Source organism: Uloborus diversus, chromosome 9 (genome assembly GCF_026930045.1).
Source record: "Uloborus diversus isolate 005 chromosome 9, Udiv.v.3.1, whole genome shotgun sequence".
NCBI lineage: Eukaryota > Metazoa > Arthropoda > Arachnida > Araneae > Uloboridae > Uloborus > Uloborus diversus.
The window spans coordinates 130,594,466-130,611,902 of record NC_072739.1 but is presented as its reverse complement, the minus strand read 5'-3'; the positions used below and the strand labels follow the sequence as shown (position 1 = coordinate 130,611,902).

General features: G+C 33.2%; 1 protein-coding gene across 1 annotated transcript in view; it reads left to right on the top strand.

Moving 5' to 3' along the window:
- Positions 1 to 17,437, top strand: part of LOC129230616 (alkaline phosphatase-like) — a 74,405-nt gene that overhangs the window by 39,893 nt on the left and 17,075 nt on the right. The window contains exon 2 of the mRNA XM_054865031.1: positions 12,010 to 12,233. Within this exon, the coding sequence (XP_054721006.1) occupies positions 12,010 to 12,233 (224 nt within the window). The remainder of the gene's footprint in view (positions 1 to 12,009; positions 12,234 to 17,437) is intronic.

Genomic DNA, 17,437 nt, shown 5'->3' with positions numbered 1-17,437 from the left:
TCAGACTATTCGGCAAATTTGGAGACACAATTGCAATTTTGAAATGCTCGAATGCCCTAGGGTGGTTCAAAAAAAAAAAAATCTTTTTTTCAGCTAGAGTCCAGGATACCCTCTATTTTTTTAGACTTACTAATAGTATTATGCTGTAAAAGTTTTAGCTTCATACTCAGTTTTAAGAGGGTGCTCTATGACCCCTTAATTTAACATTAGCCGTAGCATAGAAAATGCCAAATTTAGAAACATTTCCTTTCCCGAGCTGTTTTTTTTTTTGTAAATAATATTTTTTTTGCAATGTATATGGGGCGTTCTCCAAAAACGTAACTTTTGAACGCAAATACTTTTTAATTTCGAAACCTTTTGTTTTCTTTTTTTTTCATTCTTACATGAAAGTGTTACCTACTAGTAGAAACCATAAACAATGGCCCAGCTAAGTCCCAATTATTTTACTCATAAATACAAAAAATAAAAAAAAAATGCCTTGTTCACGGAAATGAAAAAAAAAAAAAAAAAAAAAAAAATAGAAGAAACTATTAATATTCAAAAATCGTGGCCAATTTAATATTGAAGTAGTAATTTTGTTCATTGTGCAAACAATCAGCTATTTTAATGATTAGTGGGAATATAATATTAAGCTCTCTTAATTCAAGTACGGCTTAATTAGTAGTTTCAAATGTATGTTAAAAAATACTATTTAGTAAATTTGAGGATGTATTGGCAATTTATAATTTGTTGGAATGCCTATTATTGATGTATTTGGTGTGTATGTGAAAGGAATAATAAATAAATAAGTATATTCTTTTAATTAAACAAGTTATTAAGCAACATTAACAGTCACACAAGGTGTGTGACATGCCACGGAGGTGAGAATTCACATGTTGTGAACCAAAAATATACTAAAATAAAAATTATTATTTAAAAAATGTTGGCAGGTTTCAATAGATGTACTTTTGATGAAATTAAAAATTATATTGTCAAATGAATTGTTCCTTAAAGTTTTTACTGTAAAAGGCGTGTGACAGAAAAGTTACTTTTTGAAGAATGACCCATATGCACATTACTCGTGTATATTATAATATGCAGCATTGTTTTATCAGTTCAGTGTATTTTTTTAATCCCCCTTCCCATTCTGATGAAGTTTGGGGGAGGGGGTTGAGCACCCTCTTTCAGTTGAAATAGGAAGCTAAAATTCTTCCACTATATTACTATCTAAAGGTCTAAAAATATTGAGTGGTGTCCTGTTATCTAGGAGAAACTTTTTTTTACATTTATTTTTGAACCACCCTAGAATGCCTCTTTTTCATTCGGTGTACGCATGTGTGCCTACTCGGAAAATTAAAAAAATTCCTGCTTAAAAAATTTAAGTTCGTTGCGTCTCTGTTTACGAGAAGAAAGTTTGGCTTTTTGAAGCAAACGTTTACTTAGAAACAAGATAGGAAATATTCTACATTCCAAAACTCATTCTATCCTTTCAAAAAAAAAAAAAAAAAACATTTCAGATCAGAACTTGTTCTTTTCTTTGCTGTTCTTCAAATCGGGTATTATCTTCTAATCATAACATGGGTTACTACAAAATAAATATTCTTATCCTTGAAATTTTATCACTTAGAGAAGTTAAACGACTGTCAAACATATACAAACCTTATTTAGACAACCGTTAGTAATCTAACCGATCTGACGAAGATAATGTAAAGAATAGAATCATTCTTTTTTTTAATCGAAGTGGTTTCCGGCACTTTCTTATCGTTGTAAAAGGATAATAAAAGATTTCACTTCTTTTAATGTTTTCAGTTCTGCTCCTTATCTGTGTCACATTATTTCATTTATCATGCATAATATGCATGTAGATAATGTTGATAGCCAAGTTTTCTTTTTTAAGTTTAATTATATACCTTGCGTCACACAAGATAACCTAATTTTTTTCGTTATGGGGATAGCATATCTAGACCAGTAATCTGAAGTAGACTTTCAGAAATGGAGCATAGGACACCTTTATTATCAAATTTTTATGATTACACCAGTGGTACCCACACGGCTTTGCCCGTAATAGAAAAATTAAATGGTGTTTTGGTTCGCCTGTATATTTACAAATAATGTGTGGTGAAATTTCTCGCCAATTGGCTTCCGGACAGAGAGACTTCCAGCTTTATTATTAGTAAAGATAAAGATTTCTTTATATTATTAAGCGTTATTAGCATCAAATATTGCTAGAGTGTTTTTCAAGGTGTGTTAATAGTATTTGGCGTTTTTCATGCACTGAAATTCATTTTAAAGGAGTAAAATGCACGAAAACAGTTAAGACCATAAAAGTGATCAATTCCATAAAAAAATTGACATAAGAGGGGAAAAAAGATGTGTATTATATTTTTATTTTTTAATGTTTATAACTTTTGACACTTTGAATTTAAAAAAAAACAATGATTACGTTTAAATGTAATCTAACATTCCAATTGCTCCCTTCTCCCATTTTCTGCGATGCTAATTTTTTATTCAAAATAAAGCTTAGAAATACGATTGGCTAAGTTTTTGAGGCGTATTTTTTTAATGCGTGATAATACTTGTAAAGCTTTTAAAAATCTCAGATTAACATACAGAGTTAAAGGAAAATATTTTACAGGTTGACAGTGAGAAATAATGGGGTTGTTTCCTTCAGTCAAAAGTAGTACTTTTAGTCACTGAAATTGATAGAATAAGCAAAAAAAAAAAAAAAAAATTAATTTGAATTTTGACATCTTGAATTCAAATTATGTTTTTCGCAATCACGAATGTGTGTATGTAGGCATGTGTGTTTGTGTGTACGGGTTATGTGTATGTGTGTGTAGGCATGTGTGTTTGTGTCTGTGTGCTGGCATAAGTGTGTGGGTAGTTGTGTGTATGAATGTGTGTGTGGGGGGGTATGTGTGTGTGTGTGTGTGTGTAGGCATATGTGTTTGTGTCTGTGTGCAGGCATGAATGTGTGGGTAGTTGTGTGTATGTTTTTGTGTGTGTATGTGTGGGTGTCTGTTTGTATGCGTGTGTGTGTATGTGTTTGTGTGTGTATGTGTGCGTGTGTGTAAGCGTGTGTGTGTAGTTGTGTATGTATGCGCGTGTGTGTAGGACATGGATGCAACCTGGAGACGGCTTTCGCTATAGGTGCTGCATCGTGAGGAGCCCGTCGACGGTGATGGTGCGGAGGGTGGCGGTGGGAAAATAAAATGATAGGAACTCCAAAAACAGTCAAATGGAACAATAAGCAATCGTGATTGCTCAATAACGTGGACCCAGAAAATTATTTCATTTTCCCAAAAGTTATTTTTTAATTGATTTTTTAAAATGTTAGATTTTTCAAACAAGGCGTCGTCTAGATGACGTCGCAAATGATGCTCTTTGGCGCATCTTTGTACCGCGTTTCCACGTTATGATAATCAAGCAGCGAATTAAAATTGCGCTCTACGCTTGCTATCAACCATATCGTTGCTAATACATGTGAGTAAAGATACGAATTAAATATTTTGTTCTGTGAATGGCATTTCATTATTTGTGATGTCATCGGCAAGAAATGTAAACAATGAAATATCACTGATTTAAGTAATTTTTTAAAAATATTAAACTTAAACAAATTATTTAAAAAATGGTTAGATCCTATGTTTTTAAGCATATTCTTTCAGAAAAAAATACTTTTAAAATATTGGAAACAACCCCATTGAGGCATATAACTAGACATAATAATATTCAAAATATTTAAATTAAGCTTCCCCGCTAAAAAATATTTTTAAGATTTTTGTAAAAAAATGCATTGTTGAACAAAATGATGCAGAAATCTGGTGATATTGTAGGAGATTAAAATTGTAGGAGACCTTTAGAATGTCTGATGATTTTTAAAGGATGAATTTTAAATTAATTTTGAATAAGTTGTGCAAGACATGTCACGATGTAAATCACGACTAATCTCACATGTAAGTCAAGAAATGTCACAGAAGTTCAATAACGTTTTCACATTCAAGTGCAAAATGTCTTCAAATTTGTTTTCAAGCATTTCAAAACTTTGAGGGAAAAAAAAACTTTGCAAGCAATGTATCTTAAAAATTCTTGAAATGCCACATATGTTAGCCTATTGTATCATTCATTTTCAGTTACATTTTATATAAGAATGTTCTATTTTAAATACAAAATCTCAGATTTAAAGCAGCAGGCTCTAGAAGCAAGCATCTCTACTCTCTACATAGTATAAAATGTAGTCTCCAAAAAGCGTCTGTTTGTGTAAACGCGCAAAGCTCGAGAACTATTCGACCAATTTCTCTGACATTTTCACAGTAGTATCATAATTATGGCCACAGAAAGGTTTGCAACCGGTTCGAAAAAAAATTCGACGAGTAGTTCTTTTTTTATTCCAATTTAGGCCTAATTTTCACATAAATTCCCGAATATCAGGGTGAAAAATTACTTGCATATATCAATATTACATATCGTTGGAAAGGGTCGACTTTTCCGCGTTCTACGCAATTTGTTTCAATGCTCTAACTCAATTTCCGGCGGGAGTTATTTGTGTTTTTTGCTTGAATTTTTTAAGACTTAGCTGAAATTTAGGCACTACTTACTTTATTAAATATATCAATAAAAAATGAAGGAACCGTCCTACAGTTTTCTTTTTGACACCATTGGAAAAAGCGACATTTTTTACTCTAGATCTATCTCCTCCAGATCTATCTCGACTTATGGTCGAAAAAATAAGCTTTTATTTCCGAAGGAAAAAAGTTATAAGACTTTTTAAACCAATTTCTAAAAGTCTCATCTCCGGTTACGTTTTTTGAATCCATTGTTTATTTCCATCTTTCTCATTTTCACTTTTTATTTTATGTTTCCATGGTTACACTTTTTAAACCCATCTTTCTCCTTTTCATTTCTTAAAAGTATTTTATTATCCGTTTTTGTTTAGGAGTGAAATTTCGCATTATGATTTTTTTTTCTTTTATTTAAGCCTGATTGTTGAATATACGTCACTCGACACAGTTTTATTTTCAAGATAGACCGGACAAAGCCGGGCAACGCAGCTAGTTAGCACTAAAATGAAATGAGGACAAAGCTTTAATTTCTGATGTGCCATAAATTAACAAAATTTGGTGCGATGCTTATTTTGAGGTGAAATTTTTTTTTGTTATTTTATAAGGTTATCTTTGGAATTATTTTTTTCAATGTTTTTCATATTTCTGCCGTACAAGCAGCTGTTTTTAGAAATGGAACAAGCGGAGCAATTTATAATCTTTTGTTTAGTTGCTATGATTTACAATAAACCTCCTCAAAACACACTTTAGATAAGTGCAATGCTGAAATTCATGCTGCTTGCGCAACTGCTAAAGGTATTTGATGTCGTTGAAACCAAAGCATTTTAACTATACAGTAAAGGGCACTCCCAAAGGAGGTCACGGTGACCTCCCAAAGATTTGCTTGTTTGGCAAATTTTGTCTGACGATTCGGCAAAACAATAATCATTCGATGAAATTTGGAGTTCCATACAGCAAAATTATCATTATGAGGAAAAATTTAGAGTTCCATACGGCAAATTGAGGATTTGCGTCCACCCGAAAATTTAGTTTTGGGGCGCCAATATTTCCTTTTACATAGTAGTTCCTTTATAAAGCGAAATGTATCTAAGAGTTCTTTACTGGCGGAATATTTGATTTCTTTTAAGAATTTCTTGAATTTTTCCCTAGTCACACTCACAAGCAGACGCCGTTTCTCAACAAAACGAAATAAAACACACGCGCACATACATGTATATTTATTGAATCAACTTTGTTTTGCGTTCTTTAACAAATGTTCAAATCTTACGAAATTTCCGTCGTATTTAGCGAAATTAATTCTTGAAAAAAGCTCCAACTAGAAATTCTAGAAATTTCGTCAAACTGACGAGCATTTTGGCAGAACTGAGCATGAAAGCTTGGTTCAAAATTAAAATTTACTCACCTTAAAACGTGGAAGCCTCAAATATTCCATTACAAACGACACAAAGGAATTTCGATTCACAAATGGCATGTTTTGTCTGGACATCAAGTTCAATTACATTTGTCCAGAACGTACCAATGGGAATAAAACGCGATCACATAAAACATACATCACGCTTCTATTTTACTTTTTAAGCAATCACGAATTGCTTATTGTTCTCATTTGACTGTTTTGATGTCCTTTGATTTTATTTTTGTACCGCTTTCCTCTGCAGCAATACCGAGCAAATTACCATTACATGGACGAGCAAATTGCCATAACATGGACTAGCAAATTGCCATAACATGGACTAGCAAATTGCCATAACATGGACTAGCAAACTACTATACCCTATTGGCGAGAAATTCATCATCCCTTATCTTTCATTGAGTTAAGCTTAGCGTCAAATATTCTTGAAATACATAATGACTGCAGACACACACACGTACACCATACACCTACATATACACAGACAACGCCTACACACAGGCACAAACACACACGTCTACACACAGACGCAAATACACACGCCTATACATACACACACTGGTGCCTCCAAAAACACACTCGTAATTGCGAAAAACGTAATTTAAATTCAAGATGTCAAAATTCAAATTGATTATTTTTTCTTTTTAATTGCAGACCACAAAACATAAACTTTAAACCTTTAAATATGCATGGTTTAAAATTAAAACTCATTATCACGTCAGTTAAAAAATATCTTTATGCTGTCCTGTTCACGGAAGACATTTTAATTTTGCAACTGCTTTCTTTCAAGCTTCTCAATTAAGTTGGTTTGTGTAGCTCTATTAAGGGATCTGTAGACTTACTGGCGGATTTTGTTCAGATTAATGAAGTTTCTGCATAGATTTGTTACAACTCTTGTTTAAATGTGTTTTGGCTGCTCCTTAGAATTATTACTGCACTGCAAAAACTAATTGCTATTCTTTTTGTTGGATGGCACGATTATTCTTGTATACTCAAATATTAGTTGAGTCAGTGAGAAGCAAAGGGATGTAAGTTGACTTTATAAAGTTTCGAGTAAAACGCGTTTGAAGTTCAGAACTTATCTAGGTTTTCATTGATTTTTTACTTCCTTTTACAAAAAAGGAAGTATTGTATTCGCGAAAAAATTTTCACTCAAAAATCGCCCTTAATTTCCATTTTGCTCACCCCCAAATGAATGTTGAGTTTTTTTTTCGATTCGACCACATGCGGAAAAGTGCCTAAGAATGTATAGACACGCGAAATATCCATTTTGACCATCACCGAGGTAATTACAACGACTTTACTCGTGACGTCTGTATGTATGTGCGTATGTGTGTATGTGCGTATGTGCGTATGTGCGTATGTATCTCGCATAACTCAAAAATGGTATGTCCTAGAAAGTTGAAATTTGGTACATAGACTCGTAGTGGGGTCTAGTTGTGCACCTCCCCTTTTGGTTGCTTTCGGATGTTCCTAAGGGGGTCTTTTGCACCTTTTTGGGGGGAAATCATTGTTAATATCAATGCAAACTTAAGTGGTGTTATAATTTGGTAAACACTTGGTGACGTATCGCCAAGCTTTTGGTCGCCAAGTTTTTTCGCCAACTTGGCGACGATTTTTTTTTTATTTTAATCTGGTTTCAATTTGGCCACTGTTGGTGATATTTAGAGAGTAAACTATTGAATCATATTAAAACTGCCAATAATGAGAAAATGACATTAAATTGGAGTAAAAGGAAGTCATGTGATGCACACATCAGCTCGTTTTACTTCCTTTTACAAAGAAAGGAAGTATTGTATTCGCGAAAAAATTTTCACTCGAAATTCGGCCTTAATTTCCATTTTGCTCTCCCCCGAATGAATGTTGAGTTTTTTTTTTCGACTCGACCACACGTGGATAAGTGCCTAAGAACGTATAGACACGCGAAATATCCATAATGACACGATTCCCGAGTTAATTACAACGAATTTTCTCGTGACGTCCGTATGTACGTATGTATGTGCGGATGTGCGTATGTATGTCGCATAACTCAAGAACGGTAAGTCCTAGAAAGTTGAAATTTGGTACGTAGACTCCTAGTGGAGTCTAGTTGTGCACCTCCCTTTTTCGTTGCATTCGGATCAGGGTTGGCAAAAACCCGGGTTTTTTTTAAAAAAGCCCATGGACCCAGGGTTTTTTGGGTTTTTTAAAATAAAACCCAAAAAAACCCAAATAAAGTTGGGTTTTTTAAAAAGAAATGTGTTTTTTTTTTTTGTCTTTCTTTAGGGAAAATGTGGGGTACTTGTAGCATATTGTAGCGTAAGTATATGGACAAAGCGCAAAAATTATCTTCGGGTAAAAAGCTCGAAAACTAGTTAAAATTCAGCGTTTTATGAAGAAAAGTATAAAAGACGAAAAAACCCAAGAATGTTTAAGTTTCAGATTTTTTAATTTTCATTATTACCAACAGTTAAGGCAAAGTTACTTCTCGGGTGATAAAATCTATTGTTCGTTTTTAATTACTAATTTTTTTTTTTTTTTTTTTTTTGCATTTTACTTTATAGTATTTCATTTTTTTATGCAAAACTACTGTAGAACCTCAATTAGTTTAAATCCCTTTTTACTGAATTCCAGCTTAATCAAGACATTTCTTTGAATTTTATGTTCCCTGTTTTTCTATTTCTGTGTACAGGGTAAGAAATATTAAACTTTTTTGTAAAATAATGAAAATACTGTACCTGTTCTGTTTTCTGTCGACCGTTTGAAAAATCTGTTTATTTCTAAAAAATTTCCCTTGTGTTTATTCAAGATTTGTGACGTGTTGGTTAGCAGAAAATAATTTACATGAAAGCCTTTTAACTAGATTAGTTTCCTCTGTACAATCTACAAATATTGAGAAAATCAGACGTGACAGGACTTGGTCAAGATAATTTGAGTTATTTATTGACCAGAAGAAAAAGTTAAATACATTTATTTAAAATTTTTGATGCCGTTACGAATTAAGAAATACTATTAAAGTTCAAAATTCATTTTTTATGTTCATTGTCTGTGGTGAAGAACAAATAAAAAAGAAGTTTAAATTGTAAAAGTATTTAAATTAATTTTTTTAAAAACTTCTCACAAAATTAAAAAAAACCCAAAAGTGGGCTAAATAATGGGTTTTTTTTAAATGGGTTTTTTCAAAAAAAAAAAACCCATTGGGTCCAACCCAATTGGGTCCAGTTTGGCCAACCCTGATTCGGGTGCTTCTAAATAGGTCTTTTGCCCCTTTTTGGGGGGAAATCATTGTTAATTTCGATGTATACTCAAGTGGTGTTATAATTTGGCGGACACTTGGCGATCTATCGCAAGTTGTATGGTCGCTAAGTTTTGTCGCCAACTTGACGACAAATTTGGAGGATTTTTTTAAAAATCTGATTTCGATTTGGCCACTGGTGGTGATATTTAGAGAGTAAGCTATTGAATCACATTAAAATTGCCAATAATGGGAAAATGACATTAAAATTGGAGTAAAAGAAAGTCATGTGATGCGCACATCAGCTCGTTTTCTAAATCATGCTGTATAGCAACACTTATTAGGGCTACTAATACCCATATGTTGCACCAAAACCTTCACCTACTATGTGTACTGGTTATCTACAAGTTTTTAATTTTGCTACTTACATCCCTTTGCTTCTCACTGCCTCAGTTGTAATTTAAATCGGTTTTATCACCGATCGACGATTGATTTAGAAAATGAATCTTTGCCTCCAGATACTTTTGATTTCAAACCTTACGATTTCTTCGAAATCATCATAATTTTTCTTGATTTTCTTTCGATTTTTTAAAAATTTTGAAGCAACGTATATGAATAATGAAATAGAATAATTATACTATCGATGGTGTTAGAAATGGAGATTCCAAAAACCCCAGTTTTTGAGCTACGGGAAAAAAACCTGAGAATTTTGGGGAATAAACTCGGTACATTGGGAATCTTGTGACTCCATGTCCAACTAACTCCATGTTTTTCTGCGCTGATTCTAGGCTTAAAACGTGATTATGTAAAATATTTTCAGATGATATCATTTGCTAAAAACTTTTGTATGTTCTCAGTGTAGAACAAGTTTTTTTTCATTTGAAATCGAATAAAAACTAAAAATATGCTTGTTGAACAGTTTTTATTTATTAACCCCCGACATACAAATTAAGTGGGTTATTGTAAGTTTGACGTATCTGTGTATCTGTTTGTGGCACTCCAGCGCCTAAACGGATGGACCGATTTCGAAAAAAAAAAAAAAAATGTTCGAAAGGAGTGTTCGAGAGTGTTCTTAGCTAGGTTGCATCTTTGGATGACATTAATTAGCGAAGATATTAATTAAAAACCTCTAAAAGGTTTTTCGCAATTTTTGCAATGAAAACATAGTTAAAATTTTAAAAATTTAGTACCAAAATAAAGAGCATTTTTTTCTGCGTCTGACAGAATGTGTTTGAAACTTCCATGTTTCATAGAATTTGAGTTATAACGTTTTTAAAGCAGATTTTAATAACGGCTAAGACTTTATTCACGCGATTGATAAACGGATTCATTGTTGGCCGAGTAGGTAAATAAAACACAAATGATTTTAAAAGTTTTATCTGTTTCCAGTTTCTATTTAATAGCAAATAAAATACTTGACATTGATTTTTAATAATATAAGGCTTTTAAAAGGATTTTCAATTTTCCCTCTTGATTCTACAGTTGCGATTCAGTCGGGTTCTTTTTTTTTTTTTTAATTTTTAATTTTACAGTTGCTTGTTTATTTATTTATTATTTTTTTTGAAAGAAATTCAAATTGTTGGTTGGTGTCCAAAAATAATTACGTAAGCAACTCTTGCTGCCGTATTAAGTATTATGTATGATAATGATTTATCTCAATGGTATTGTTAAAGAGAGCTAAATCTATATACATAAATGACTACTTCTGTATGTAAGTATGTCCGGGGTAAACTTCAAAACTACTGGACCGGTTTTAATTATTTTTTCACCACAGATAGCTACATTATCAGGAAGCAACATAGGCTATAATTTATTTCTAAAAAACTTAGTTTAAAAAAAAGTTACGATGGAAAACAGTAAATTTCATGTAATTTCCCCCATTAAATGATTAGTGATAAATCCCATTGTTACAAAAATTCGTTGCCTTACAGCAGCAATATTAATAGTAATCATAATGAAAATTTTGAATCAAGGCTTCTCCGGAGCAAACCTGAATTTCAAGTCATTTAAATATTTGAAAACTCTACTTTTTCAAACTTAGGGAAACATAGTAGAGAGTTTTTGTGTGTGTGTGTGTGTGTGTGTGTGTGTGTACTATTTAATTGAATAAATAAAGTGCACGGTTTTTTTCTTGACCTTTGTTTTTGTTAGTTCACAGTTTGGAAATTCTTCAAATTTTTATATGCTTAAATGCCGTGCTTTTGTTTTTAAATGAATACTATTTCGCTCTTTATACTTATTGCCTTTATACTTATTGCTATTTTACTTTTATGGGTAAGGAAGAAGCTCGATTTTTAAATACGTCAAATCGGTTTGTTTTGAGTTCTTTCAGTTAAAACAGAAAACAAATGAAAGTAGCGATTGTTTCTCGCAATTAATTACTAACCCAGGCTACGCCGGGTATTTTCGCTAGTATACAAATAAATCATTTTAATGTTTAATTACAGTAGTGTTCATAAGAATATTAAACATCCAATTCAATCAGTTAAATATTGAATTGCAAACTAATGAAAAGTTTGTCGGTAAAGGCTAGTTTTAATGCTCGTAACAGTCAATTTCGAATTATTTTTTCAGGGGGAAAAAAAGTTTCGTAACAGTGAAAAGCTTTAAAATTTTAAAATCGGAAGGAAAAAGGTTAAAATTGAAATAAAATTTTCCTTTCAATTACTTGAAGATTCCCGGAAAGTTTCAAAATTTCCATCCCAAAAAAACCCGGTTTATTCCCGGGAATAAATCCGGTTTTTTCTTCCTTTACAACACTAGCTAGAGATGAATATGCTCCTCATTCATGTTTTTTTTTAGAACAAAATGATTTTATCTTGATTCCGTTTTCGTTTACCTCCCACCAGCACTGGGATCGCACTGGCGTCAGACAGGGTACAAAAGCATCCAGTCGTCCTTGTTTCTCCGCAGTATTGAAGGGAGGGCCAAGAACGTCATCCTCTTCCTCGGGGATGGAATGGGCATCTCAACGGTCACAGCAACCCGCATTTACAAGGGACAGAAGAAAGGCGGGCAGGGAGAGGACGAACAACTGGCTTTCGACAAGTTCCCCTATGTCTCTCTTTCAAAAGTAAGTGCGGGAGGCATATTTGCAATTTTTACATTGCTAGAGATCAGGTAATGGTTTTGGGACTTTTGATTGGTTAGCAAGTAAATGCGTCTGCCACGTGTTTCCTCTCGCGCACATGTGAACGGGTTTTGCTCTTCAAAAGTTCTAAGTATGATTCGAGTTTGAAGATTCCAAATTTTGTTTTTACTTTGACAAATAAAAGTTAACCAACAATAACTAAAATATTTCACTATAGTTAAACACTGCACAGTATTAAAAAATAAACAGCATTTCGAATGGGCTTTTTTCTTTTTGAAAACCGTAGCAAAAATAGTTAGAAAGGTAATTTTTTTCATACATAACAAACAGGGGATTCCGAATGGGAGTTTACGGGAGGTCACTGTGACCTTCCAAAAAATTTCTCGGCAAATTTTGTCTGATGATTCGCCAAATTAGGAGACATAATTGTAATATTTAAATGCCAGAATGGTCCTTTTCATTAGAAGTACTTGTGTGTGCATACCAGTATTTTTATCATACGGCAAAATTTGAATTCCATTCAGAAAATTGAGAACTTGCGCCCTCCCAAAAATTTTAAGTTCGGTTCGCCCCTGATAACACATACACCAGCTATATACAAAAATTGTGCACATTTCAAAGCGGAATCAAGCAGTATTTTATTTCAGTGAAAACTGTTTTGTAAAGAAATGTTGCAATGATTGGAGTAGGCAAAACAAGTTTTTAATCCATAGATGTAAACATTAGGGTCTGGTGGGGTAAAGTGGTCATAAAATCGTAGGTTTTCAACTTAGGTGGATAATAAAAACAATAAATTCTTTAAACACTTCAACTTTTTTTGTTGTTATTTTACATTGCATTATTAAAGAACACGGTACATTGCATTTCAGGAAAAAAATATTGAATTTAAGTAGTTTTATAACACTTACATTTCCCTTTGTATTTATGACCACTTTACCCCATGGGATGGGGGAAAGTGGTCATGGCATGGGGGAAAGTGGTCATAATTTTAAAAAACTGCAAAACCGTTACAAATAACCCTAATTTTTGTATATTTCGGTTATTTTTATAGTTACAAGTATATGTACGAGTATATACGGGTATACACGAGTCTACTATACGTGTCGTGTAGACATGAGTAAACATGTTCATATATGAATAGATACATGTATACATCAGATGCATGCACATGCCTACTCAAGTATATACGTGTATACACGTATATACTCACGCATGTATATGTGATTACCTATAGGAGTGTATACGTGTCTACACGAGTATATACGTATCACGTGTATATGCGAGTAAAGCGTAGAAAAGAACATCATATGCGTGTTTTGCGCTTGTATCTCGAGTATATGCGTGCATACCTGAGTATATACGTGTACAATCGACGCATATACGCATATAAAAGTGTACATACATACTTATACGAGTATACACGAGTTAATTCGTGGATATATCCAGTGCGTGTTTGTACGTGTCTATTCACGTAAATATATATGAAAGTACGAGTATATTCGTATGTTTACGTGTAAACACGATTCTATACCTGTTAGACGTATATACGTGCATTTACGTGTATACACCAGTACATGTATCCACGTATATCCACGAGTATATCCGCTAATATACATGTATGCTTACAGAATGAATCCAAGATTTTTTGCAAAATCTAAGTGGTGTGAAAGGGGAGGATAAGAAGCAAAGAATCATAAGGAACTAATAGTCGCTGACGCGCTACATGCACAAAAGGTCAGAAACTGACGTTAGCAAAACAGGTCACAAATTTGTTACACAAAGATGATTTCACCCGACATTTTAGTTTTTAAGACATATTTAGAGCAGTTGTTAAAAGTTACGGCCTGTAGTACTTCGAATACACGCATCGCAACGAAGGTGCAGCGACTGATGAAAGTTTTTCAAAAGTCTCGTAATTGCAACAGAGTGATTGCGATGCATGTATTACAGCTGCCGCAAATTTCATCAATAACTTTAAAATTTTCTTAAAACCTAAAATGTTGTGTAAAATTGTCTCTGTGTAATAAATTTGTGACATGTTTTGCATCCATCAGTTTCTGGCTTTGCGTGCATGTAGCGCGTCAGCCTTGAGTTTGATTCTGGATGTTTCTTATGATTCTTGCTTCTTATCCTCCCGTCTAACACCTTTTAATAATTTGACCAAGAGTTTAGACTCACCCTGTATACATATATATCATATGCTTATATGCAAGTGTCTACTCGAGTACGTACGCGTATATACGTGTCTCCCTGAGTATATAATTGTTCGTATATATACGAGTATATAAGCGGGAATATATGTGTATAGTCGAATGTATATCTGTATAGATAAAAAATACTTGCAGATACCCAAATACGTGTTTATTGGTGCATTTATGTGAATACGTATATATACGTGCCTACACGTGTATTTGCGTATACATACGCATATACTCGTATATTTAACCCTGCTTATTGTAAAAACAATACATATGAAGTGAAATTAATATTTAATTTACATCTGCCTTAAACTTAAAGATTTAGTGACTTTAGAAGAACAATATTCGTTAAGCCTAATATTATGACCACTTTACCCCATCTTACTTAAATTGTTCTAACAAATTATTCAAAATAGATTCAGCTAACTACTAATGAGTAAGAGTTCTTGAGACATGTAGGAAGCTTCCTGTGCAGTCAATCTGTTCATAATTCTAACAAACAAAATTTCCCAAGGAAGTTAAAAAAGGTGTTTAGATTTTAAGAATTTTCATATTTACACAAAATATTTTTTTTTGCCAAATAAAATTTTGCCAGTTGTAAAATTTTGTATTCAAAATATAGTTTATAAATGCACTACACTAAAATAAAATTTTCACATTTATTCGAACATTAATTTCCAAGCTATAGCCATTTATTTGAATTATAACCACTTTACCCCATTGACCACTTTCCCCCACCAGACCCTACAAAATGTATAAAATTCAACTTTCCTGTGAATTAAGATCTCCCAAATCCACTGTTAAGGCTGAGGTATCCCATTAAGCAAGATACATTTTGAGAAATTCTTAGCGATCGTGCTTTCGAACTTACAAAAAATTCCAACGATTTATACTAATGTGCCACTTTGAATGCTTTGAATGGAGAAATTTGCTTCCTGCCTGCATTCGTTGATCAGCTGTAGATTGATATTTCTTACAAAATCGAAGTGCGAAACAGTGTGACATCTCTTTTCAACGATTTTCATTCAGTTGCACCTGGCTGTTACGAGCTCTCTGCATCATCTTTCATTACTAATAATAAAGCTGAAAGTCTCTCTGTCTGAATATCTCTCTGTCCGGTTCTTTCTTCTGTCAGGATCTCTGTGACGCGCATAGCGCCTAAAGCGTTTTTCATGAAATTTGGCAAAGAATTAGTTTGTAGAATGGGGGTGTGCGCCTCTAAGCGATTTTTCGAAAATTCGATTTTGTAATTCGATTCCAATTTTAAGAACATTTTCCCGAGAAAATTATCATAAGATGGACGAGTAAATTACAAAGTTATCATAACGTGGAACCGTAACATGGGCAAGCCAATTGGCGAGAAATTCATCATACATTATTTGTAAATATACAGGTGAACCAAAAGACCTTTTAATTTTCTACTACGGGCAAAGCCGTGCGGGTGCCACTAGTTAAAAATAATTTTGATTAACTCTCTCAGTCTCAAATTAATTGCTATATTTGAATGCAGTAGAAGTCCAATTATCCGAACTAATTAGGACCGAACCCCATTCGGATAATCAAAAATTCGGTTAATTGGATAGTTTTCAAAAGTACCTTGAGAGTAGTTCATTGTTTGGAACTACTTGTTTGTTTCGTAATGGCTGCCGATACCATCAACTTGAAGTACTGAATTAGCTAAAAACAAATTACCATAGATGGTCCAAAAACAGATAAGTCCACTTTTTTTGGACCAACAATGCTAGCCCATTTTTGGACCATGAAATTAGTGATTCTTGCTAATTATGAACTACTATGCTATTGCTTTAATAGGTTTTTTTAAGGCGTGGACAAGAATGGAGAGGCGACTGATTCTTTTTCTTTCAACCTAGTTTTAGGATACGCAGAACCAAAGACAAATACTAAAAAATTGGTTAAGATCGTACCTTGACGACATGTAGAAATTCTTTAAGGTGGTTTGCGAACGTAATATGGGAGCTTTGAAGACAAGAAAATCTTTCCATGTTGTTTGATATAGTTTTCTTAGAAAAAGTTTCAACGTTGCCGAATCAGGATTTTCAATAATCCAGAATAAATATATTTCAATAGTTTCAAGGAAAGGAAGAGAAAAAAAAATGGCTGCTTTAACATCTGCTCACTATCAGAGTTATAGCTTGCATAAGTGCTTCCGGGAATTTTAATGTTCCCTTATGTGATTTTTTCGAATGTGAACAATTTCACAACGCTCATGAATGGCGGATAAAATATTTGATAAAGTTTTTGAGCAGAAATTTCATGTTTTTGTTCATTTATTACGAAAGAAATTATTTTTTGTGCAAGTAACCCGTATTTGGACCAACACTTAAAAAATGGGTTTTTTCACCCTTTTTTGAGATCATATAGTTTTAGAGAACTAAAACTTTTTTTTTTTTGCTTTTTTAAAACTTAATATACCTTCAAGAATGCCTGCATGGGCACAGCATTGCCGGTGTCACATGTGCAGCAAAACGTGCGATCGGCATTTTGAGCACTTGAATCAAAATGCAAACGATTTCTGTAAAAGTAGTTTTTCTGCCTTTACAGTGTCAATGCAGAGTAAACATGTTTTCGCTGTGTTAGTTTTAAATGCCTATAAATAAATTCTAATTTGCTTTCATTGTTTCAAAAATACTTTATAATGAGCAGGGCCGGATTTAGACTTAACGGGGCCCTAAGCTGTTTCAGGTATGGCCCCCTTTTGTAGTTTGAACGACGTTTCTCTCGGTGGTATAAGAGGCAATTTTTTATGCCTCCCCTTTTACTTTACTATGTTTGTCTCTTTCCTCTGGTACATACAGCAATACTTTTACTTTTTTGATCGTTATTTCCCTGAAGTCGTTTTTGGATTGGATAATATCAAGAGAGTGACCTAGAACTCCCTTTTTAAGCGGAGTTTAGAATGGGATCCGGGGTTTCTCCCCCGGAGGAAATTTTGAAAAATAGATAGAAAATTCTGCATTTTGAAGCCAT